Source organism: Euprymna scolopes, chromosome 2 (assembly GCF_053919585.1).
Source record: "Euprymna scolopes isolate OS-2025 chromosome 2, ASM5391958v1, whole genome shotgun sequence".
Taxonomy (NCBI): domain Eukaryota; kingdom Metazoa; phylum Mollusca; class Cephalopoda; order Sepiida; family Sepiolidae; genus Euprymna; species Euprymna scolopes.
In genome coordinates this window covers 152,138,493-152,165,891 of record NC_136483.1, presented here as the reverse complement: position 1 = coordinate 152,165,891, position 27,399 = coordinate 152,138,493, and the positions used below count along the sequence as shown (strand labels likewise).

At 36.8% G+C, this 27,399-nt stretch overlaps 1 protein-coding gene across 1 annotated transcript; it reads right to left on the bottom strand.

Annotated features, from left to right (window-relative positions):
• Positions 1-270: 270 nt before the first annotated feature.
• On the bottom strand, positions 271-26,688 carry LOC145240682 (uncharacterized). The gene is made up of 2 exons (XM_080103987.1): positions 23,288-26,688; positions 271-289 (listed from the first exon to the last, which is right to left on the bottom strand). Exons 1-2 carry the CDS (start codon positions 26,686-26,688, stop codon positions 271-273), a joined length of 3,420 nt encoding a protein of 1,139 aa, XP_079960113.1.
• Positions 26,689-27,399: the final 711 nt, after the last annotated feature.

The following is a 27,399-nucleotide window of genomic DNA, read 5'->3' as shown; positions in this document are numbered from 1 at the left end:
ATTTCAATGTTTATTATAATTTCTTATTAGTGACTTGTTATCATCAAAATCCGCCCCAAAGAGTGTCCTTTCTTTTATTAGGTATCAGAATAGGTATCCAGATTTCTACTTCTATACAAATATGATATTGTAGTACAGTAAATGTCAAATTGTTTTTCAAGTATTAGTTTGTAACGTTTGTACTGACTTCATCAGATGTCATGTAAGAAACTGAATTCTATGTAAGAAGACTTTATCTGAAGTGTTTTTATTTTGGTATATCATGTGTGATTACACTGTAGTAATTGCGCTGAAATCATGTTAATTACAATTGACAAAAGTTAAATCAATTTCTTATTCAGCTACACAATATAAACTAAAGGAAATCAAATTTGCAAAATAAAAGAAATATGTAGTTATGGGTTAGTTTGGAGTTAGAATAAAAAGCTAACAAAACAGTTAGTTTGTATTGTGTAGATTGTTCATTTCTGATAGTATTGAGAGTTGTCAATGAAAATCTTAATTTCTGACAAAATACTGAATGTTTCTCGGATACCCATTCATAAAAAGTACCTTTTTAAAAAAAAAAAAAACACTCCCCGGATCACCTTCACCACCTTAAAAAAAAAAAAAACTTTATTCTTCAAAAAATGTGCACATTGTTAGTGTAAAAAACAGATTCGCACCACTTGATGAAATCAAGCATAGTAATAGTTTAGTAAAGAAAATATGAAATTGATTTTCAGTAATTAGTTTGAATGAATATCAGAAAATGTAATTGTTTGATGCCTAAGAAAGAACTCATCTGTTGAATTTGATATTAAGCAGCAAAATATTTCAAAACATAAAATGTGAAACATAAATTTAAAAACACAAAAGAGGGTACAATCAATATTGAAAAAGTAACATCTGTCACAGAAAATAGTAATTTATAAATATCAAAAGAAATATTATTCTGTACTTAAAATGTTAAACTTACTGTTAACAATAATTTAAAATGGTGATCAGGATGAGTCCAACAACTTAGTCCTTGAGCTTTCTTATTGGTCATAGTAAAAAGAAATTGTAGTCTTTCAAGTTTGTTGGTCGCATTGGGATTCTTGGAATGTATCAACAGATTCCTGCATATGAATTTTTGTTAATTCCACACAATACAAAATATATATACAAAACAAAGTATAGGGTTAGTTGTGTCCTCTAATTATCAACCAAGTATATGTACTGATAAAAAGATAAAAGCAATGGAAATGTTTATTACAATGTATCAATATTAAATTTTTATCATGAACAACAAATCGAAATTATGATAGATATTTTGTGCTTATACGAAACTGGAATCAAGGATTGTCACCTGTGATTTTATATATGTCAATAGTGCATGCCACTACAAATGATATTAGCCAAATTAAGTTTTGTTTATTTTACTCAATATAAAATATATACACAAAATGCAGTAAACAAAGTTTAGGTTTAGTTAATGATAAGTTTAGGTTCGAGAAATAAGCAAAGAAAAGAAAAAAAGATACATTTGTTTATAGTGTGTAAATTGTAAGTTTGTAAATATTTAAAACTATCCACACTGGTATGTGGAAATTCTAGATACCTATTGTTATAAAGTTCCAATTCATGTTTGATATATCACTCTACATGTTCCCTGTTGCACCCCAAAGATGTAAATGATTATTGAGAAAGTGAAATGAAACAGTATTTGAAATAAAATAAAATAGAAACAAATGCTGATGTTTACTATATAAAACACTGTGTTCAATGGAATTGAGCCTTATACAATATTGGTGGAATAAAAAAGTTCATTTTTTTAATTCAATTTAAGAAATGAGCAAAAATTTGATATTTAATGTATTTGGCATGAAGAAAAAGAAATATAAGATAAAAGGTGATAAAGCAGTAAGAATCATGTGCTGAATTCAATTAAAAACAAATATGATTGTCAAAGAAATATCATGAAAATTTTGTAAGTGAAAAAAAATTGTTTTTGATATATTTGGTTTCGAAGTATTAAGAAACATGTACAACTTCATTTTAAAGACAAAACGAAAACTGTACTAATGATAATGACAATGGTGAAAGGAAATTGGAAAAAATATATCAGAGGTAAAATGTTGGTCACATATACGTTTGTGTGGTATGCATGAAACACGTGTAGAAACTTATATTTTCTGATGCTGAAAGTAAGAAGAGAAACATTGTTAAAAAATGATCTAAAAGGCAATAGTAAAATCCTCATGTCGGAGGGCTTAGCCCGCCCTCAAGGCAAATAGAGTCTGTCTGCCGTATATAAATAGGCGATTTTAGCTTGTCGGGCGGTATGCCCTGCGTTGACTATTTTTCCTTCTTTCTCCTGCCTTAGGGAGGGGGTAGTTTTCTTTTTAAGTGTGCCCGGAGGGGAGTTGGGCAACCTCCCTGCACTGGGGGGGGGGGAGTCTAGCTTCACAGGGTGTATACCCTTTCGGTGACCATTTATGTTTAAGAGTTTTCCCTGCTCCTTCCCTGCCCCAGAATGAGAGGGGAGCCTTCTTCCCATGGAGGATGGGGCTTTCTTTTTTGGTTATGTGTTGACCATGTATTTTTAAATATTTTTTCTTTCTACTTCCCTTCCCTTCTGGTGGAAGGAACCTTTTGTTTTATGGTGGCTCAGAAGGTGGGCTGAGCACTCTCCCCACAAAGGTGGGATGGGTAAATTTTTTATTTATTTGGTTGACTGGAGTGCAGGCTGCGCACTCCCCAAAAGGTGGGAGCCGGGGAACTTCTCCCAGAAGGGGGCTCTGGAAGGCTTCCCTCTACCCGTATTTTTTTTTTTTGTTTTTGTGTAAGGTTGATCTCTTTCCGGAGGGATAAAGCGGAACCAACGGGGGGGGGGGGGGGGAGACCAACCATACAAAAGGATATCCCTCTTTTAGGGGAAAAAGAAGGTTCCCTGGCCTCCCCTCCCGCTTCTGAGAGGAGAAGTTTCGCCGGCTCCCACTTTTGGGGTGAGGGAGTGCTTAGCCCGCCCCCAAGGCAAATAGTCTTACTGTCTGCCGTATATAAAAATACGATTTTAGCTTGTCAGGCGGTATGCCCTGCGTTGACTATTTTTCCTCCACCTGTTGACCTTCCCTCCCTGAAGGAGGGAGCCGTGCTACTCAGATTAGGGAAGGACTGAAGGGGTGATTTGCTTTTTTTTTTTATCCCTCGCTCTAGGGAGGTGACAGTCATCCGACCAACGAAGGAGATGGGGCAGGGAGCCTTCTCTCTCCTGCCTTAGGGAGGGGGTAGTTTTCTTTTTAAGTGTACCCAGAGGGGAGTTGGGCAACTTTCCTGCACTTGGGGGGGAATCAGGACCTTATTCGCATGGAGGAAATGCAGACCTGAAGTGAATTTCGGTGTAGTGTACACCTGTGTTTATGAGACCAGCTGGCTATAGCTATTGATCTCTTTATCTTTTTAAGTTTCGCTGTGTGTTGATGCGTATAAAAAGACTCTTCTAGCTCCCAAGGGTGTATACCCTTCGTTGACAATTTATGTTTAAGAGTTTTCCTTGCTCCTTCCCTGCCCCAGAATGGTAGGGGAGCTCCTGTCTCCTGTAGGGCGGGGGGGGCTTTCTTTTTTGGTTATGTGGGGGAGCCTTACCTCTACTCCACTTTAGGTGGTAGTTCTTTTTTGTAAGTTTGACATACTTTCAGATATTTCTTGAGTTTTTAACATTAAATTAATCTTGTCCAATGTATTCATTGCCATGGCATGATGGATACTGTACCAGATTTTTAAACTTTAGTTTGTGGGTTCGATTCATTTTTGTCCAATCCAATCTGAAGGAGGATGGTGGTATACCTTGCTTTGTACAGTTAGCTTTAAGACTCCCTCGCACATGTATGTAACGCAAAGGGTTTTTCCATGGCACATTTCGCATTCTTTTCCTTCTGGGCAAAGTTTCGTAATCATCTTTATATATATTTTCCTTCAGGGAAAAGTTTCATAATCATGTTGTTTATATATTTTTTGCTTCAGGGAAAAGTTTCGTAATCATGTTTATATATTTATGCTTCATCTTAATGCTTCAGAATATACAATATTTTTGGTTTTTTTATCTGGTGCCAGAATGAAGAGTCCATCAGGGTGTCCAACTCTTGATAGGCCAACATATAGCTGTCCATGAGAAAATACTGGTTTAGACAGGTTGAGCCCAACAACTTTTAGTGACTGTCCTTGTGATTTGTTTATTGTCATTGCAAAACTTAGCTTGACAGGAAATTGCAGCCTTTCAAACTCAAATGGCAATTCTTGTGGTCTCATTGGGATTCTGGGAATGAAGCAGTGTAATCCTGCATACTTACCTGACATAATTGTTGCTTCCAGTACATGAGGCATCATATTCTTTATGGTGAGCCTTGTGCCATTGCAGAGTTTTGGTGGATCAAGATTGCGAAGTAACATTATTGGTGCTCCAAGTTTTAGAAACAGACTATGTGGAGGCGTTCCTGGTGGTTCAAGACTATTAAGAAACTCAGTCGGATAATTTGTTACTTCGTCCTGTGAACAGATTGTATCAACTGAATTGTATAATATGATTTCTCCAGGTAATCTATTCAACAACCTGCTATTTATTTCATTTACAGATTCATTCTTTGCTGCTAAAATTGCACGGCTACTTAGCCAATTGATATCCGTATGCAAATTATGAAGATCTGGAAAAACTCTCATTATAAATTCCTCTTCTGTTTGAATTGTTGTAAAAGGCAACTGAATCTGGTTATAGGAGTCCTTGTCCAGAAGTCCATTACCCACTTGCAAAAGTTTAATGGCAAAGTCACCAACAGCATCATCAGCATGTAAATGTACTCGCATGTTTAGTGTTAAACTCATTGTTTTAATATGATGCCATAAATAGGAGTTTTTGAGACATGCATTCATTTGATCAGCTCTGGTTCCTCGAGGAACAATTGGAAGGGTTTGTCTGAAATCACCAGCAAAAACCAAAGTCACTCCACCCATTATTTGTGTGTTATCTTTTAGGTCCTGTAGTGTAGAATCTACTGCTTCCATAGCTTTTTTGTGACTCATTGTTGCTTCATCCCAGATTATTAATTTACAGTTTTGCAGTAGTTTAGCCTTTGCTGAATCTTTTTTAATATTACACAATGGTTTTTCCTGTCTAGTAAGGTCCAATGGGAGAGAAAACATAGAGTGAGCAGTTCTACCACCATCCAAAAGTGTTGCTGCAATTCCACTGGATGCCACTGCAAGGGCAATATTGTTTGTGAGACGAACTTTTGTAAGAAGCAGATTTAACAGGAAAGTTTTGCCAGTTCCACCTGGGGCATCAATAAAGAATGTCGATCCGTGATCATGATGAACTTCTCCTCCCAGAAAGGCTTTCCTCTCCACATATTTTTTTTTTTTTTGTGTAAGCTTGATCTCTTTCCGAAGGGAGTAAGCGGAACCGACAGAGACGGGGGGGAGGAGATCAACCATACAAAAGGATATCCGTCTCTTAGTTGAAAGAGGGAAGGCTCCCTGGCCTCCCCTCCCGCTTCTGAGAGGAGAAGTTTCCCTGGCTCTCAACTTTGGGGGGGGGGGGGAAAGAGGGCTTAGCCCGCCCTCAAGGCAAATAGGACCTTAATCGCACGGAGGAAATAGGGGTCTGAATTTGATATTAAGCAGCAAAATATTTAAAAACATAAAAATGTGAAACAACATGAATACTCTCCATTGTCACTTGAAAACATTGGTCTTGGTAGGAAGTTTATTAGATGCTGAAATAGTGGGCTTGGTATTGTGTGCTTAATATTATTTTATGCAAAATGTAAAAACACAAAAGAGCGTACAATCAATATTGAAAAAGTAACATCTGTCACAGAAAATAGTAATTTGTAAAAATCAAAACATAATATTGTTCTGTACTTAAAATGTTAAACTTACTGTTAACAATACTGTAAAATGGTGATCAGGATGAGTCCAACAACTTAGTTCTTGAGCTTTCTTATTGGTCATAGTAAAAAGAAATTGTAATCTTTCAAGTTTGTTGGTCGCATTGGGATTCTTGGAATGAATCAACAGATTTCTGCATATGAATTTTTGTTAATTCCACACAATACAAAATATATATACAAAACAAAGTAAAGCAAATTATAGGGTTAGTTAAGTCCTCTGATTAGCAACCAACTATATGTATTGCTAAAAAGAGAAAAGCACTGGAAATGTTTCTTATAATGTATCAATATTGAATTGTTCTCATGAAACACAAATCGAAATAGTGATAGTTATTTGGCGCTTATAAGAAACAGGTATCAGGGATTTTGGTGTATCAGATGTTTTTACAGTGAACTTAACTTTCAAGAAACAAATTGGTATGCAATGATATAGGCTAAGAATCTTAGGCAAAATATATTCAAATGAAAAAAAAAATGTTGAACCCTTATAACATTGTATGGACTCTCAAAAACATTTGTAAAAAATGTGTAAACAAATGAAAAAAAAAAAAGAAAAAAAAAAAAGAAAGAAAATGATCCGCTCCACTTGATGACATCAAGCACAGTGATATTTTAATGAAGAAAATATCAAAATAATGATTTTCAGTTTGGATGAATATGAGAAAATGTAATTGTTTAATGCATAAAAAAGAACTCATCTGCTGCATTTGATATTAAGCAGCAAAATACAGTGATTTGAATCTTTAGGAAAACATCAAATCAGATTATGTAAAAAGTAAAAAAGATGAAATTAGAAAATATATATTTTATGTTTATGAGTTTTGCCAATCAGAATTTTGTGGCAGAAATTGGGTGATTACCACGTAATTTTATTTTGGTAAAATTCTTAAATTATTTGAATGTTTATTATAATGTCTAATTAGTGACTTGTTATCATCAAAATCCGCCCCAAAGAGTGTCCTTTCTTTTATTAGGTATCAGAATAGGTATCCAGATTTCTACTTCTTTACAAATGTGTTATTGTAGTACAGTAAATGTCAAATTGTTTTTCAAGTATTAGTTTGTAATGTTTCTACTGACTTCATCAGATGTCATGTAAGGAACTGAATTCTATTTAAGACTTTATCTGAAGTGTTTTTATTTTGGTAGATCATGTGTGATTACACTGTAGTAATTGCGCTGAAAGCATGTTAACTACAAATGACAAAAGTTCAATCAATTTCTGATTCAGCTACACAATATAAACTAAAGGAAATCAAATTTGCAAAATAAAAGAAAAATGTAGTTATGGGTTAGTTTGGAGTTATAATAAAAAGGCAACAAAACCGTTAGTTTGTATTGTGTAGATTGTTCATTTCTGATAGTATTGATAGTGGTCAAAGAAAATCTTAATTTATGACAAAATACTGAACGTTTCTTGGATACCCATTCGTAAAAAGTACCTTTTTTGAAAAAAAAAAAAAAAAAAAAAAAAAAAAAAAAAAAAACACTCCCCGGATCACCTTCACCACCTTAAAAATAAAAACAAAAAATAACTTTATTCTTCAAAAAATGTGCACATTGTTAGTGTAAAAACAGATCTGCACCACTTGATGAAATCAAGCACAGTATTATTTTAGTAAAGAAAATATGTAATTGATTTTCAGTAATTAGCTTGAATGAATATCAGAAAATGTAATTGTTTGATGCATAAGAAAGAACTCATCTGCTGAATTTGATATTAAGCAGCAAAATATATCAAAACATAAAAATGTGAAACATAACATGAATACTCCCCATTGTTACTTGAAAACATTGATCTTGGTAGGCAGTTTATTAGATGCTGAAACAGTGGGCTTGGTATGGTGTGCTTAATATTATTTGTATTTATAAAAAGAGAAAAGCAACGGAAATGTTTCTTATAATGTATCAATATTGAATTGTTATCATGAAAAACAATTCGAAATTGTGATAGAGATTTGGTGCTTATAAGAAACAGCTATCAATGATTGTAACCAGTGATTTTTGTGTATGCTAACATTGTAAATGTGGTAGTGAAATTGATTTTTGTGTATTCTTCAATATAAAATAGATATATAAAACTAAAACAAAGTTTATGGTTAGTTAATGATATGTTTAGGTTAGAGAAATAAGCAAAGGAAAAGAAAAAAAAAGATACATTTCTTTATATTATGAGATTTTAAGTGTATACATGTTTAAAACTATCCACATTGCTATCTGAAAATGCTAGATACCTATTGTTATAAAGTACCAATTCATGTTTGATATATCACTCTACATGTTCCTTGTAGCACCCCAGAGAGGTAAATGAGTGTCAACAAAATGAAATAAAACATAGTATTTGAAATAAAATAAAAAAATACTTGAAAAGTGAAATATGCTGATGTTTACTATATAAAACATTGTGTTCAATGGAATTGAAACTAATACTATATTGGCGGACTATGAATTAAAGAAATAAAATGTAAGAAATGAGAAAAAATTTGATATATAAAATCTTTGGCATGAAGAAAAAAAATATAAGACAAAAGGGGAAGAAGCAATAACAATCATGTGCTGAAGTCAATTGAAAAAAATAGTTTGTCAAAGAAATAAAAAGAAAATTCTCAGAGTGAAAAAAAAAAAAATGAAATTTTTACAAATCTGATTTTAGTCCTCTAATTATCAACCAAGCATATTTATTGATAAAAAGAGAAAATGAATGGACATGTTTATTATAAATTATAAATATTAAATTGTTATTATGAAAAACCAATGGAAAGCGTGAATGTTATTTGGTGTTTTTGGAAAAATATCAGAGGTAAAATGTTGGTCACATATACGTTTGTGTGTTATGCATGAAACACATGTAGAAAATTATATTTTCTCATGCTGAAAGTAAGAGAAACATAGCTAAAAAATTATGTAAACGCAATAGTAAAATCCTCATTTTTAGGAACATAGTGTGGGGTATGTTGTTTGTTTCAATTGAGAAAGGAAAGTTTAATTGTTAGAATTGGATGTTATAGATCACAAGTTTTATTACAATAAACATTGTGTCCTCTAATTATCAACCAAGTATATTTATTGATAAAAAGAGAAAAGTAATGGAAATGTTTATTATAATTTATCAATATTAAATTGTTATGAAAAACCAATGGAAAGCGCGTTGGTTAATTGGTGTTCATTAGAAAAAACATCATGGGTTGTCACCAGTGATTTTATTTATGCTAACATTTCGCTGCAAATGTGGTAGCGAAATGTAATTTTTTTTTTTTTTTTTTTTAATTCTACACAAAATAAAATATATACACAAAACAAAGTAAAAGAAATGTCAGGGTTTGTTAATGATAAGCTTAGAACCAAGAAATAAGCATAGAAAAAGGAAAAGAAAGATACATTTGTTGATAATGTGTCGATTGGTGAATTTGTTGGTTCATTTTGTTTTATGACATATCAACACTATATCAGGTTATTTCATGCCAAATCCAGTGACATTTTTTTCCTTGAATATATTTGTTTATTTAATGTTGGTTTCTATTTAACTCATAATTGGGACCCTAACAGGTACTACCACTCTAGATCAGAGTGGACCTGGTAGCAATAGCAATTAAATGGTGGCTTCACACTTCACAAAGCCCCACGTTTGGATACAGTTTATGGTCATATCCAGGACCTGGTGAATTTGTAAATAATCGAAGCGATCAACACTGGCGAGTTAGAATTCTACATACCTATTGTTATAAAGTACCAATTTATGTTTTACATATCACTCCACAACGTTGCTGCAGAATCCAGACAGGTGAAAGAGTCTCAAGAAACTGAAAAGCTATTTAGTACTCTTAAATAAAATAACATGCATACAGAAATCCTTAGTACCAAGAAATAAGCAAAGAAAAGAAAGATACATATATATCCGTCTCTTAGTTGAAAGAGGGAAGGCTCCCTGGCCTCCCCTCCAGCTTCTGAGAGGAGAAGTTTCTCCGGCTCTCAAATTTGGGGGAGGGGCTTAGCCCGCCCTCAAGGCAAATAGAGTCTGACTGTCTGCCGTATATAAAAAGGCGATTTTAGCTTCTCAGGCGGTATGCCCTGCGTTGACTATTTTTCCTCCACCTATTGACCTTCCCTCCCTGAAGGAGGGAGCCGTGCTACGCAGGGAAGGGCTGAAGGGGTGATTTGCTTTTTTTTTTTACCCCTCGCTATGGGGAGGTGGCAGTCATCCAACCAAAGAAGGAGATCAAGCAGTGAGCATTCTCTCTCCTGCATTAGGGAGGGGGTAGTTTTCTTGTTAAGTGTGCCCGGAGTGGAGTCGGGCAAACTCCCCGCACTTGGGGAGGGGTCAGGACCTTATTCGCACGGAGGAAATAGAGGCCTCAACTGAACTTGGATGGAGTGTAAACCTGTGTTCATGAGACCGGCTGGCTATAGCTATTGATCTCTTTATCTTTTTAAGTTTTGCCATCAGATGAGCTGTATAAAAAGGCTCTTTTAGCTTCCCAGGGTGTATACCCTTCGTTGACCATTTATGTTTAAGAGTTTTCCTTACTCCTTCCCTACCCTGGAATGGGAGGGGAGCTCTTTCCCCCTGTAGGGGGGGGGCGGCTTTCTTTTATGGTTATGTGGGGGAGCCTTACCTCTACTCCACTTAAGGTGGTAGTTCTTTTTTGTAAGGTTGACATATTTTCGGATATTTCTTGAGTTTTTAACAGTAATTTTATCTTGTCCAATGTATTCATTGCGATGGCATGATGGATATTGTATCAGATGTTCAACGTTTAGTTTGTGGGTTCAATTCATGACTGTTCCTAATTTCGTTTCCTTTTAATTTCATTTTTGTCCAATCCAATCTGAAGGAGGCGGATGGTATACCCTGCGTTGTACAGTTATTTGTAAGACTCCCTCCAACATGTATGTAACACAAAGAGTTTTTTCCATGGCGCATTTCGCATTCTTTTCCCTCTGGGAAAAGTTTTGTAATCATGTTTGAATGATAAGTCAGAATTGTTAATGTTGGCTCAGTGTTTTAATCTTATAATCTGTGGAACAAAGAATCAATCAGGTGGGCTGAGCACTCTCCCCACAAAGATGGGATAGGGAAATTTCTTTTATTTGGTTGACTGGAGGGCGGGCTGAGCACTCCCATAAAGTTGGGAGTTGTGGAACTTCTCCTCCCAGAAAGGGGGCCCGGGAAGGCTTCCCTCTCCACATATTTTTTTTTGTGTGTAAGGTTGATCTCTTTCCGAAGGAAGTAAGCGGAACCGACAGAGGGGGGGGGGGGAGATCAACCATACAAAAGGATATCTGTCTCTTAGTTGAAAGAGGGAAGGCTCCCTGGCCTCCCCTCCCGCTTCTGAGAGGAGAAGTTTCTCCGGCTCTCAACTTTGGGGGGGGGGGGGGGGGAGTCGGAGGGCTTAGCCCGCCCTCAAGGCAAATAGAGTCTGTCTGCCGTATATAAATAGGCGATTTTAGCTTGTCGGGCGGTATGCCCTGCGTTGACTATTTTTCCTTCTTTCTCCTGCCTTAGGGAGGGGGTAGTTTTCTTTTTAAGTGTGCCCGGAGGGGAGTTGGGCAACCTCCCTGCACTGGGGGGGGGGGGGAGTCTAGCTTCACAGGGTGTATACCCTTTCGGTGACCATTTATGTTTAAGAGTTTTCCCTGCTCCTTCCCTGCCCCAGAATGAGAGGGGAGCCTTCTTCCCATGGAGGATGGGGCTTTCTTTTTTGGTTATGTGTTGACCATGTATTTTTAAATATTTTTTCTTTCTACTTCCCTTCCCTTCTGGTGGAAGGAACCTTTTGTTTTATGGTGGCTCAGAAGGTGGGCTGAGCACTCTCCCCACAAAGGTGGGATGGGTAAATTTTTTATTTATTTGGTTGACTGGAGTGCAGGCTGCGCACTCCCCAAAAGGTGGGAGCCGGGGAACTTCTCCCAGAAGGGGGCTCTGGAAGGCTTCCCTCTACCCGTATTTTTTTTTTTTGTTTTTGTGTAAGGTTGATCTCTTTCCGGAGGGATAAAGCGGAACCAACGGGGGGGGGGGGGAAGACCAACCATACAAAAGGATATCCCTCTTTTAGGGGAAAAAGAAGGTTCCCTGGCCTCCCCTCCCGCTTCTGAGAGGAGAAGTTTCGCCGGCTCCCACTTTTGGGGTGAGGGAGTGCTTAGCCCGCCCCCAAGGCAAATAGTCTTACTGTCTGCCGTATATAAAAATACGATTTTAGCTTGTCAGGCGGTATGCCCTGCGTTGACTATTTTTCCTCCACCTGTTGACCTTCCCTCCCTGAAGGAGGGAGCCGTGCTACTCAGATTAGGGAAGGACTGAAGGGGTGATTTGCTTTTTTTTTTTATCCCTCGCTCTAGGGAGGTGACAGTCATCCGACCAACGAAGGAGATGGGGCAGGGAGCCTTCTCTCTCCTGCCTTAGGGAGGGGGTAGTTTTCTTTTTAAGTGTACCCAGAGGGGAGTTGGGCAACTTTCCTGCACTTGGGGGGGAATCAGGACCTTATTCGCATGGAGGAAATGCAGACCTGAAGTGAATTTCGGTGTAGTGTACACCTGTGTTTATGAGACCAGCTGGCTATAGCTATTGATCTCTTTATCTTTTTAAGTTTCGCTGTGTGTTGATGCGTATAAAAAGACTCTTCTAGCTCCCAAGGGTGTATACCCTTCGTTGACAATTTATGTTTAAGAGTTTTCCTTGCTCCTTCCCTGCCCCAGAATGGTAGGGGAGCTCCTGTCTCCTGTAGGGCGGGGGGGGGCTTTCTTTTTTGGTTATGTGGGGGAGCCTTACCTCTACTCCACTTTAGGTGGTAGTTCTTTTTTGTAAGTTTGACATACTTTCAGATATTTCTTGAGTTTTTAACATTAAATTAATCTTGTCCAATGTATTCATTGCCATGGCATGATGGATACTGTACCAGATTTTTAAACTTTAGTTTGTGGGTTCGATTCATTTTTGTCCAATCCAATCTGAAGGAGGATGGTGGTATACCTTGCTTTGTACAGTTAGCTTTAAGACTCCCTCGCACATGTATGTAACGCAAAGGGTTTTTCCATGGCACATTTCGCATTCTTTTCCTTCTGGGCAAAGTTTCGTAATCATCTTTATATATATTTTCCTTCAGGGAAAAGTTTCATAATCATGTTGTTTATATATTTTTTGCTTCAGGGAAAAGTTTCGTAATCATGTTTATATATTTATGCTTCATCTTAATGCTTCAGAATATACAATATTTTTGGTTTTTTTATCTGGTGCCAGAATGAAGAGTCCATCAGGGTGTCCAACTCTTGATAGGCCAACATATAGCTGTCCATGAGAAAATACTGGTTTAGACAGGTTGAGCCCAACAACTTTTAGTGACTGTCCTTGTGATTTGTTTATTGTCATTGCAAAACTTAGCTTGACAGGAAATTGCAGCCTTTCAAACTCAAATGGCAATTCTTGTGGTCTCATTGGGATTCTGGGAATGAAGCAGTGTAATCCTGCATACTTACCTGACATAATTGTTGCTTCCAGTACATGAGGCATCATATTCTTTATGGTGAGCCTTGTGCCATTGCAGAGTTTTGGTGGATCAAGATTGCGAAGTAACATTATTGGTGCTCCAAGTTTTAGAAACAGACTATGTGGAGGCGTTCCTGGTGGTTCAAGACTATTAAGAAACTCAGTCGGATAATTTGTTACTTCGTCCTGTGAACAGATTGTATCAACTGAATTGTATAATATGATTTCTCCAGGTAATCTATTCAACAACCTGCTATTTATTTCATTTACAGATTCATTCTTTGCTGCTAAAATTGCACGGCTACTTAGCCAATTGATATCCGTATGCAAATTATGAAGATCTGGAAAAACTCTCATTATAAATTCCTCTTCTGTTTGAATTGTTGTAAAAGGCAACTGAATCTGGTTATAGGAGTCCTTGTCCAGAAGTCCATTACCCACTTGCAAAAGTTTAATGGCAAAGTCACCAACAGCATCATCAGCATGTAAATGTACTCGCATGTTTAGTGTTAAACTCATTGTTTTAATATGATGCCATAAATAGGAGTTTTTGAGACATGCATTCATTTGATCAGCTCTGGTTCCTCGAGGAACAATTGGAAGGGTTTGTCTGAAATCACCAGCAAAAACCAAAGTCACTCCACCCATTATTTGTGTGTTATCTTTTAGGTCCTGTAGTGTAGAATCTACTGCTTCCATAGCTTTTTTGTGACTCATTGTTGCTTCATCCCAGATTATTAATTTACAGTTTTGCAGTAGTTTAGCCTTTGCTGAATTTTTTTTAATATTACACAATGGTTTTTCCTGTCTAGTAAGGTCCAATGGGAGAGAAAACATAGAGTGAGCAGTTCTACCACCATCCAAAAGTGTTGCTGCAATTCCACTGGATGCCACTGCAAGGGCAATATTGTTTGTGAGACGAACTTTTGTAAGAAGCAGATTTAACAGGAAAGTTTTGCCAGTTCCACCTGGGGCATCAATAAAGAATGTCGATCCGTGATCATGATGAACTTCTCCTCCCAGAAAGGCTTTCCTCTCCACATATTTTTTTTTTTTTTGTGTAAGCTTGATCTCTTTCCGAAGGGAGTAAGCGGAACCGACAGAGACGGGGGGGAGGAGATCAACCATACAAAAGGATATCCGTCTCTTAGTTGAAAGAGGGAAGGCTCCCTGGCCTCCCCTCCCGCTTCTGAGAGGAGAAGTTTCCCTGGCTCTCAACTTTGGGGGGGGGGGGAAAGAGGGCTTAGCCCGCCCTCAAGGCAAATAGGACCTTAATCGCACGGAGGAAATAGGGGTCTGAATTTGATATTAAGCAGCAAAATATTTAAAAACATAAAAATGTGAAACAACATGAATACTCTCCATTGTCACTTGAAAACATTGGTCTTGGTAGGAAGTTTATTAGATGCTGAAATAGTGGGCTTGGTATTGTGTGCTTAATATTATTTTATGCAAAATGTAAAAACACAAAAGAGCGTACAATCAATATTGAAAAAGTAACATCTGTCACAGAAAATAGTAATTTGTAAAAATCAAAACATAATATTGTTCTGTACTTAAAATGTTAAACTTACTGTTAACAATACTGTAAAATGGTGATCAGGATGAGTCCAACAACTTAGTTCTTGAGCTTTCTTATTGGTCATAGTAAAAAGAAATTGTAATCTTTCAAGTTTGTTGGTCGCATTGGGATTCTTGGAATGAATCAACAGATTTCTGCATATGAATTTTTGTTAATTCCACACAATACAAAATATATATACAAAACAAAGTAAAGCAAATTATAGGGTTAGTTAAGTCCTCTGATTAGCAACCAACTATATGTATTGCTAAAAAGAGAAAAGCACTGGAAATGTTTCTTATAATGTATCAATATTGAATTGTTCTCATGAAACACAAATCGAAATAGTGATAGTTATTTGGCGCTTATAAGAAACAGGTATCAGGGATTTTGGTGTATCAGATGTTTTTACAGTGAACTTAACTTTCAAGAAACAAATTGGTATGCAATGATATAGGCTAAGAATCTTAGGCAAAATATATTCAAATGAAAAAAAAAATGTTGAACCCTTATAACATTGTATGGACTCTCAAAAACATTTGTAAAAAATGTGTAAACAAATGAAAAAAAAAAAAAGAAAAAAAAAAAAAGAAAGAAAATGATCCGCTCCACTTGATGACATCAAGCACAGTGATATTTTAATGAAGAAAATATGAAAATAATGATTTTCAGTTTGGATGAATATGAGAAAATGTAATTGTTTAATGCATAAAAAAGAACTCATCTGCTGCATTTGATATTAAGCAGCAAAATACAGTGATTTGAATCTTTAGGAAAACATCAAATCAGATTATGTAAAAAGTAAAAAAGATGAAATTAGAAAATATATATTTTATGTTTATGAGTTTTGCCAATCAGAATTTTGTGGCAGAAATTGGGTGATTACCACGTAATTTTATTTTGGTAAAATTCTTAAATTATTTGAATGTTTATTATAATGTCTAATTAGTGACTTGTTATCATCAAAATCCGCCCCAAAGAGTGTCCTTTCTTTTATTAGGTATCAGAATAGGTATCCAGATTTCTACTTCTTTACAAATGTGTTATTGTAGTACAGTAAATGTCAAATTGTTTTTCAAGTATTAGTTTGTAATGTTTCTACTGACTTCATCAGATGTCATGTAAGGAACTGAATTCTATTTAAGACTTTATCTGAAGTGTTTTTATTTTGGTAGATCATGTGTGATTACACTGTAGTAATTGCGCTGAAAGCATGTTAACTACAAATGACAAAAGTTCAATCAATTTCTGATTCAGCTACACAATATAAACTAAAGGAAATCAAATTTGCAAAATAAAAGAAAAATGTAGTTATGGGTTAGTTTGGAGTTATAATAAAAAGGCAACAAAACCGTTAGTTTGTATTGTGTAGATTGTTCATTTCTGATAGTATTGATAGTGGTCAAAGAAAATCTTAATTTATGACAAAATACTGAACGTTTCTTGGATACCCATTCGTAAAAAGTACCTTTTTTGAAAAAAAAAAAAAAAAAAAAAAAAAAAAAAAAAAAAACACTCCCCGGATCACCTTCACCACCTTAAAAATAAAAACAAAAAATAACTTTATTCTTCAAAAAATGTGCACATTGTTAGTGTAAAAACAGATCTGCACCACTTGATGAAATCAAGCACAGTATTATTTTAGTAAAGAAAATATGTAATTGATTTTCAGTAATTAGCTTGAATGAATATCAGAAAATGTAATTGTTTGATGCATAAGAAAGAACTCATCTGCTGAATTTGATATTAAGCAGCAAAATATATCAAAACATAAAAATGTGAAACATAACATGAATACTCCCCATTGTTACTTGAAAACATTGATCTTGGTAGGCAGTTTATTAGATGCTGAAACAGTGGGCTTGGTATGGTGTGCTTAATATTATTTGTATTTATAAAAAGAGAAAAGCAACGGAAATGTTTCTTATAATGTATCAATATTGAATTGTTATCATGAAAAACAATTCGAAATTGTGATAGAGATTTGGTGCTTATAAGAAACAGCTATCAATGATTGTAACCAGTGATTTTTGTGTATGCTAACATTGTAAATGTGGTAGTGAAATTGATTTTTGTGTATTCTTCAATATAAAATAGATATATAAAACTAAAACAAAGTTTATGGTTAGTTAATGATATGTTTAGGTTAGAGAAATAAGCAAAGGAAAAGAAAAAAAAAGATACATTTCTTTATATTATGAGATTTTAAGTGTATACATGTTTAAAACTATCCACATTGCTATCTGAAAATGCTAGATACCTATTGTTATAAAGTACCAATTCATGTTTGATATATCACTCTACATGTTCCTTGTAGCACCCCAGAGAGGTAAATGAGTGTCAACAAAATGAAATAAAACATAGTATTTGAAATAAAATAAAAAAATACTTGAAAAGTGAAATATGCTGATGTTTACTATATAAAACATTGTGTTCAATGGAATTGAAACTAATACTATATTGGCGGACTATGAATTAAAGAAATAAAATGTAAGAAATGAGAAAAAATTTGATATATAAAATCTTTGGCATGAAGAAAAAAAATATAAGACAAAAGGGGAAGAAGCAATAACAATCATGTGCTGAAGTCAATTGAAAAAAATAGTTTGTCAAAGAAATAAAAAGAAAATTCTCAGAGTGAAAAAAAAAAAAATGAAATTTTTACAAATCTGATTTTAGTCCTCTAATTATCAACCAAGCATATTTATTGATAAAAAGAGAAAATGAATGGACATGTTTATTATAAATTATAAATATTAAATTGTTATTATGAAAAACCAATGGAAAGCGTGAATGTTATTTGGTGTTTTTGGAAAAATATCAGAGGTAAAATGTTGGTCACATATACGTTTGTGTGTTATGCATGAAACACATGTAGAAAATTATATTTTCTCATGCTGAAAGTAAGAGAAACATAGCTAAAAAATTATGTAAACGCAATAGTAAAATCCTCATTTTTAGGAACATAGTGTGGGGTATGTTGTTTGTTTCAATTGAGAAAGGAAAGTTTAATTGTTAGAATTGGATGTTATAGATCACAAGTTTTATTACAATAAACATTGTGTCCTCTAATTATCAACCAAGTATATTTATTGATAAAAAGAGAAAAGTAATGGAAATGTTTATTATAATTTATCAATATTAAATTGTTATGAAAAACCAATGGAAAGCGCGTTGGTTAATTGGTGTTCATTAGAAAAAACATCATGGGTTGTCACCAGTGATTTTATTTATGCTAACATTTCGCTGCAAATGTGGTAGCGAAATGTAATTTTTTTTTTTTTTTTTTTTAATTCTACACAAAATAAAATATATACACAAAACAAAGTAAAAGAAATGTCAGGGTTTGTTAATGATAAGCTTAGAACCAAGAAATAAGCATAGAAAAAGGAAAAGAAAGATACATTTGTTGATAATGTGTCGATTGGTGAATTTGTTGGTTCATTTTGTTTTATGACATATCAACACTATATCAGGTTATTTCATGCCAAATCCAGTGACATTTTTTTCCTTGAATATATTTGTTTATTTAATGTTGGTTTCTATTTAACTCATAATTGGGACCCTAACAGGTACTACCACTCTAGATCAGAGTGGACCTGGTAGCAATAGCAATTAAATGGTGGCTTCACACTTCACAAAGCCCCACGTTTGGATACAGTTTATGGTCATATCCAGGACCTGGTGAATTTGTAAATAATCGAAGCGATCAACACTGGCGAGTTAGAATTCTACATACCTATTGTTATAAAGTACCAATTTATGTTTTACATATCACTCCACAACGTTGCTGCAGAATCCAGACAGGTGAAAGAGTCTCAAGAAACTGAAAAGCTATTTAGTACTCTTAAATAAAATAACATGCATACAGAAATCCTTAGTACCAAGAAATAAGCAAAGAAAAGAAAGATACATATATATCCGTCTCTTAGTTGAAAGAGGGAAGGCTCCCTGGCCTCCCCTCCAGCTTCTGAGAGGAGAAGTTTCTCCGGCTCTCAAATTTGGGGGAGGGGCTTAGCCCGCCCTCAAGGCAAATAGAGTCTGACTGTCTGCCGTATATAAAAAGGCGATTTTAGCTTCTCAGGCGGTATGCCCTGCGTTGACTATTTTTCCTCCACCTATTGACCTTCCCTCCCTGAAGGAGGGAGCCGTGCTACGCAGGGAAGGGCTGAAGGGGTGATTTGCTTTTTTTTTTTACCCCTCGCTATGGGGAGGTGGCAGTCATCCAACCAAAGAAGGAGATCAAGCAGTGAGCATTCTCTCTCCTGCATTAGGGAGGGGGTAGTTTTCTTGTTAAGTGTGCCCGGAGTGGAGTCGGGCAAACTCCCCGCACTTGGGGAGGGGTCAGGACCTTATTCGCACGGAGGAAATAGAGGCCTCAACTGAACTTGGATGGAGTGTAAACCTGTGTTCATGAGACCGGCTGGCTATAGCTATTGATCTCTTTATCTTTTTAAGTTTTGCCATCAGATGAGCTGTATAAAAAGGCTCTTTTAGCTTCCCAGGGTGTATACCCTTCGTTGACCATTTATGTTTAAGAGTTTTCCTTACTCCTTCCCTACCCTGGAATGGGAGGGGAGCTCTTTCCCCCTGTAGGGGGGGGGGCGGCTTTCTTTTATGGTTATGTGGGGGAGCCTTACCTCTACTCCACTTAAGGTGGTAGTTCTTTTTTGTAAGGTTGACATATTTTCGGATATTTCTTGAGTTTTTAACAGTAATTTTATCTTGTCCAATGTATTCATTGCGATGGCATGATGGATATTGTATCAGATGTTCAACGTTTAGTTTGTGGGTTCAATTCATGACTGTTCCTAATTTCGTTTCCTTTTAATTTCATTTTTGTCCAATCCAATCTGAAGGAGGCGGATGGTATACCCTGCGTTGTACAGTTATTTGTAAGACTCCCTCCAACATGTATGTAACACAAAGAGTTTTTTCCATGGCGCATTTCGCATTCTTTTCCCTCTGGGAAAAGTTTTGTAATCATGTTTGAATGATAAGTCAGAATTGTTAATGTTGGCTCAGTGTTTTAATCTTATAATCTGTGGAACAAAGAATCAATCAGGTGGGCTGAGCACTCTCCCCACAAAGATGGGATAGGGAAATTTCTTTTATTTGGTTGACTGGAGGGCGGGCTGAGCACTCCCATAAAGTTGGGAGTTGTGGAACTTCTCCTCCCAGAAAGGGGGCCCGGGAAGGCTTCCCTCTCCACATATTTTTTTTTGTGTGTAAGGTTGATCTCTTTCCGAAGGAAGTAAGCGGAACCGACAGAGGGGGGGGGGGGAGATCAACCATACAAAAGGATATCTGTCTCTTAGTTGAAAGAGGGAAGGCTCCCTGGCCTCCCCTCCCGCTTCTGAGAGGAGAAGTTTCTCCGGCTCTCAACTTTGGGGGGGGGGGGGGGGGGAGTCGGAGGGCTTAGCCCGCCCTCAAGGCAAATAGAGTCTGTCTGCCGTATATAAATAGGCGATTTTAGCTTGTCGGGCGGTATGCCCTGCGTTGACTATTTTTCCTTCTTTCTCCTGCCTTAGGGAGGGGGTAGTTTTCTTTTTAAGTGTGCCCGGAGGGGAGTTGGGCAACCTCCCTGCACTGGGGGGGGGGGAGTCTAGCTTCACAGGGTGTATACCCTTTCGGTGACCATTTATGTTTAAGAGTTTTCCCTGCTCCTTCCCTGCCCCAGAATGAGAGGGGAGCCTTCTTCCCATGGAGGATGGGGCTTTCTTTTTTGGTTATGTGTTGACCATGTATTTTTAAATATTTTTTCTTTCTACTTCCCTTCCCTTCTGGTGGAAGGAACCTTTTGTTTTATGGTGGCTCAGAAGGTGGGCTGAGCACTCTCCCCACAAAGGTGGGATGGGTAAATTTTTTATTTATTTGGTTGACTGGAGTGCAGGCTGCGCACTCCCCAAAAGGTGGGAGCCGGGGAACTTCTCCCAGAAGGGGGCTCTGGAAGGCTTCCCTCTACCCGTATTTTTTTTTTTTGTTTTTGTGTAAGGTTGATCTCTTTCCGGAGGGATAAAGCGGAACCAACGGGGGGGGGGGAGACCAACCATACAAAAGGATATCCCTCTTTTAGGGGAAAAAGAAGGTTCCCTGGCCTCCCCTCCCGCTTCTGAGAGGAGAAGTTTCGCCGGCTCCCACTTTTGGGGTGAGGGAGTGCTTAGCCCGCCCCCAAGGCAAATAGTCTTACTGTCTGCCGTATATAAAAATACGATTTTAGCTTGTCAGGCGGTATGCCCTGCGTTGACTATTTTTCCTCCACCTGTTGACCTTCCCTCCCTGAAGGAGGGAGCCGTGCTACTCAGATTAGGGAAGGACTGAAGGGGTGATTTGCTTTTTTTTTTTATCCCTCGCTCTAGGGAGGTGACAGTCATCCGACCAACGAAGGAGATGGGGCAGGGAGCCTTCTCTCTCCTGCCTTAGGGAGGGGGTAGTTTTCTTTTTAAGTGTACCCAGAGGGGAGTTGGGCAACTTTCCTGCACTTGGGGGGGAATCAGGACCTTATTCGCATGGAGGAAATGCAGACCTGAAGTGAATTTCGGTGTAGTGTACACCTGTGTTTATGAGACCAGCTGGCTATAGCTATTGATCTCTTTATCTTTTTAAGTTTCGCTGTGTGTTGATGCGTATAAAAAGACTCTTCTAGCTCCCAAGGGTGTATACCCTTCGTTGACAATTTATGTTTAAGAGTTTTCCTTGCTCCTTCCCTGCCCCAGAATGGTAGGGGAGCTCCTGTCTCCTGTAGGGCGGGGGGGGCTTTCTTTTTTGGTTATGTGGGGGAGCCTTACCTCTACTCCACTTTAGGTGGTAGTTCTTTTTTGTAAGTTTGACATACTTTCAGATATTTCTTGAGTTTTTAACATTAAATTAATCTTGTCCAATGTATTCATTGCCATGGCATGATGGATACTGTACCAGATTTTTAAACTTTAGTTTGTGGGTTCGATTCATTTTTGTCCAATCCAATCTGAAGGAGGATGGTGGTATACCTTGCTTTGTACAGTTAGCTTTAAGACTCCCTCGCACATGTATGTAACGCAAAGGGTTTTTCCATGGCACATTTCGCATTCTTTTCCTTCTGGGCAAAGTTTCGTAATCATCTTTATATATATTTTCCTTCAGGGAAAAGTTTCATAATCATGTTGTTTATATATTTTTTGCTTCAGGGAAAAGTTTCGTAATCATGTTTATATATTTATGCTTCATCTTAATGCTTCAGAATATACAATATTTTTGGTTTTTTTATCTGGTGCCAGAATGAAGAGTCCATCAGGGTGTCCAACTCTTGATAGGCCAACATATAGCTGTCCATGAGAAAATACTGGTTTAGACAGGTTGAGCCCAACAACTTTTAGTGACTGTCCTTGTGATTTGTTTATTGTCATTGCAAAACTTAGCTTGACAGGAAATTGCAGCCTTTCAAACTCAAATGGCAATTCTTGTGGTCTCATTGGGATTCTGGGAATGAAGCAGTGTAATCCTGCATACTTACCTGACATAATTGTTGCTTCCAGTACATGAGGCATCATATTCTTTATGGTGAGCCTTGTGCCATTGCAGAGTTTTGGTGGATCAAGATTGCGAAGTAACATTATTGGTGCTCCAAGTTTTAGAAACAGACTATGTGGAGGCGTTCCTGGTGGTTCAAGACTATTAAGAAACTCAGTCGGATAATTTGTTACTTCGTCCTGTGAACAGATTGTATCAACTGAATTGTATAATATGATTTCTCCAGGTAATCTATTCAACAACCTGCTATTTATTTCATTTACAGATTCATTCTTTGCTGCTAAAATTGCACGGCTACTTAGCCAATTGATATCCGTATGCAAATTATGAAGATCTGGAAAAACTCTCATTATAAATTCCTCTTCTGTTTGAATTGTTGTAAAAGGCAACTGAATCTGGTTATAGGAGTCCTTGTCCAGAAGTCCATTACCCACTTGCAAAAGTTTAATGGCAAAGTCACCAACAGCATCATCAGCATGTAAATGTACTCGCATGTTTAGTGTTAAACTCATTGTTTTAATATGATGCCATAAATAGGAGTTTTTGAGACATGCATTCATTTGATCAGCTCTGGTTCCTCGAGGAACAATTGGAAGGGTTTGTCTGAAATCACCAGCAAAAACCAAAGTCACTCCACCCATTATTTGTGTGTTATCTTTTAGGTCCTGTAGTGTAGAATCTACTGCTTCCATAGCTTTTTTGTGACTCATTGTTGCTTCATCCCAGATTATTAATTTACAGTTTTGCAGTAGTTTAGCCTTTGCTGAATCTTTTTTAATATTACACAATGGTTTTTCCTGTCTAGTAAGGTCCAATGGGAGAGAAAACATAGAGTGAGCAGTTCTACCACCATCCAAAAGTGTTGCTGCAATTCCACTGGATGCCACTGCAAGGGCAATATTGTTTGTGAGACGAACTTTTGCAAGGAGCAGATTTAACAGGAAAGTTTTGCCAGTTCCACCTGGGGCATCAATAAAGAATGTCGTTCCGTGATCATGATGAATGCTTTCCAAGATGCTCTCGTAAATATTCTTCTGCTCGTCCACAAGCCGAGGTTCATTTTCCTGAATGAATTGGTCATAGGCATCATAGTCATAAGTCTCTTGCTGTATTCTGTGGTTTACATTCATAATATCAGCAGGCTCTGGCATGCCACAATTCGTTAACGTACGGTTAAGTGCTTGTACTCGACGGGATAGGTCAGCAAGAGATAGATTAAATATCTCAGGCGAAAATGCAATTGCCATATTTTCATTTCGCATTTGGGCTTGATGAAGAAAATCTTCGGACATATCAGTTTTAAATTCATTCCAGAGCAAATGTGGTTGTTCAATCCCACAGGCTGTAAGCATAATTGCAAATAATTGTCTAATTTGATTGGCGATTTGTGAGACTGATGCTTCTTGTAAAGTTTTCCGCCAGTGTTCATCGTCTTTCAAAAGTCCACGTACAGCACATGCTTCTTGGTATGTTGTACACAGTCCAACTTCAAAGCGTCGGAGATCCTCAAAAGATGTTGGTCCACGAATAGTATGGAGAAGCAATCGTAAATAAAAGCATTCTCTGTTATTAGGATGCACAATATAAACACGGCCAATAGCGTCAGATGCTTTGATGTCATGACCTGGCACAATTTGTCCTTGCTTACGACGAACCCACTTTTTTTGCTTACTCCAGGTATAATATGTAGGAATTTCAGTATACATGAGAGATCTAGCGAAATCATCTTCTTGGCATAGTTTAAAAAATGCAGTTAAGGTTGTTTCTGGTGGTGTCTGCGCCAAATTATGTGCAGTCTCTTCATTGAAATAAACTCTCTGTCCATTCTCAACATGTACTGCTAAATGTACAACGGTTGGAAATCGTTGGTGGATTTCAAATCCAAAGATCCTCCATATTGCTTCATTACTGGAGATGTATCTTCCTGTCTGATAAAACTTTATTTCATCCCTTGCACCCTCATCACCAATACTGAATGTTGCCATGTCACTACCCTTGTTTATGTATTTTGTTATGTACTTAAGGGCTTTGATGGAGTTGCAAAATTCCACATTGATATGTGCCTTCAGAATTTTACATAATAAACTATTATAAGGCACTATCCATCGATTGTCCACGGTTGTTATTTGTCCTCTAACAACTAAGGTTGTTGATTCGCCTCCATTTTCTGGTGAACGTCTGCGATAAAGAGGATAACCATTATTGTCAGTCTGTGTTTCTCCAATAAAAGGCTTTGGATATCTTCTGGAGCATTTACGATCTTCCATACAGGGTGACGCTGGATTTAAGACTCCACATGGTCCATGGATTAATTGAGTTTTTATTATTTCGAAAAGTTCTGGATCCGTAGTTTCATTTGGCAGTTCAGCCGAAATTATTTTGTCTATATCATCAGCATTAATATTATCTTTACACCAAATCAGGGTGTGAGAGTGCGGAAGGCCTCTCTTTTGCCACTCAATCGTAGTTATATAAGCACTAAGTTCACCAAAAATTCGTCCTTCTTTGAGAAGCCAGAGGAGTTTCTTTTGTTTTTCATGGAACACTCGAGCAATCAAATCATGGCGATCCTTGGCTTTTTGATGTGGAAAAAGTTCATTAGTAATTTCACTCCACTTTGGATTACATGTGAATGTGATGAAAAGATCAGCTCGTCCAAATTTTCTTACATAAGTCATTGCATCTTGAGTCCGTTGTTGCATATATCGTGGTCCTCCTGTATAACTGGAAGGCAAGATAACTGGTTGTCCAATATTTCTCGGGTCACCATCACAATTCATAGCATCTTGCAGATGTATATATTCTTCCACCCTTAATTTTTTTTGATTTTTTCGTATGAAATGTAATCTTTCAGTTTCTATTTTTGCATACATATCCACCATGAACTGACTGGTCACTTCTTTTAAAGATAATACATGATTGAATCCATCTCGCACCATAAAATGAAATGCATAAAAACACTTAGATGTTACAGATCGAGTTGTATTGAGACCTGTTTGTGGATTCCTCTGCCACAGCTGAAAATGATATCCATCTTGTCCATTCCAGAACATAAGTGGGTATTGGAGTGCATCATAAGCTCTATGAGTTTCTGGAATACGACGCAGTTGTCCACTTCTTAATTGCAGAACAATGTCCCTGTATTCATGTTGTTCACCCACCATTATGATTGCAACTTCATCGGCCGTAGGTGCATTGTATCTCCGTGCATGTTCTGATGGTGGATGTTTGTCTGCTTTGATGATGACTTTATGATTACGACTATGTTGCATCTGTTCAATTGCATATTTCAAAATTCCAACATATTTATGGTGTTGGTGAAGCATGTTCTGCAACTCCATGACAATCTCCAAGTCTAATCCACCTTGCACATTCGTGCATCTTTGCTGTGCTTCTGATTCGTTGCCACCCATAAAATAAACCTGCACAAATTCATAAGAATGTCCGGGTAATGGAAGCAGATCACCCATCAAGTGATAACACTGACCTTGTATTTTGTAAGTGGTAAAGAATGCAAAGTCAGTAACATTTCTAGAAGCTCCAAAAGATGTCATTTGAAAGGCAGAGTTGTATTTTAGAAGACTTTTTCTGAATTGTTTCGCTTTTGTTGTATCCTGTGTCAGTAAAGTTTTCAGAACTTCTGGAGGATCTTGTATTTTTGGCAAATTGATTTTACCTCCCAAGCAACACAAACCAGGTCTTTCAGCAATCCATTTTTTGGCACCACAATGTCCACAAATGTTGTCCATTTCCCCAATTATTACTTTCGGGTCAGTGTTATAATGTTTCTCTGCATCATAAAAAAATGCTTCCATCAGCCAATGACTATGTCTCTCGTGTCTTAGATTAGTTCTGCGTGTTGACTGGAAGGTTCGATCAGCCATTCTCCTATTCTGTTGTATTTCTTGTGTCTCTTGTGATCTCACTGTAGCCATGTGATTGCTATGAGCCATAAGACGAATTTCTCTTTCGTCTTCAGTTTCATCTTCTCTCAATGCAGCGATGCGGCTGTAATTAGCCATTAGACGAATTTCTCTTTCGTCCTCAGTTTCATTTTGTCTCATTGCAGCAATGCGGCTGCTATTAGCCATTAGTCGAATTTCTGTATCATCTTCATTTTCATTTTCTCTTATTGTAGCCATGCGACTACTGCTAGCAGTCAAACGTGTTTGTCTGTCGGCCACACTTTCATGTTCTCTTTTGTTTTCAATCCTGATTCGATTAAGCATCAAGCGTTCTTCTCGAGCTTCTGCACTTTCTTCCGACCGCCTTCGTTTCTGTTCACGCGCTGCTGCTGCTGCGCGTCCATATGATGATGCTGATGATCTCCTAGGCATTTTTTGTTTTTTTTTTTAATATATAAACGTTTCTTAGAAGAAATGTATGGGTAAAAATACAATAATAAAAGTGAAATGTAGCAACAAAATTGTTAACGTAAAAAGCAAAGTCAAATAAACAATTAAAACTTTTATAATAAAAATGCTTATATATTTGTAACTGTTTCTATTCAAGTCGGCAAAGAATGTGCAAACTGCAACGAAAAAGGAAAAATTGTATACATGTTTAGTAGAATGCATTAGCAAATGTGGGAGAGGGGTGCAGTCTTTTACAGGTTTTCAGGGATGCTTAAAATGAATATTACATTTAAATATAGGGCAGATAAGTAGTTTTCATAAAATAAATATATTTCTTTACTGCGAATAATAATTTTAATGTGTAAATAGAACAGAAAATGATAAGATACTTTCTGGCCACCAATTTTTTTTTTTTGGGGGGGGGGGCAATTATGAGTATTTTGGGCTGAAAGTACTTTTTATTTGTTTCAATTAAGCAAAGGTCTCAATTGGTTTGTAATTCAAACCCTAGTGTTGTTATGTGGTGAATATTTTAAAATATGATTTTTAATTCTGTATGTTCTAAGAATATTTAATAAAGTTTAC

What these genes read in the sequence shown, in the direction of transcription:
- LOC145240682 (XM_080103987.1), bottom strand. Translation starts at nt 26,688, where the DNA reads ATGCTTAATCGAATCAGGATTGAAAACAAAAGAGAACATGAAAGTGTG.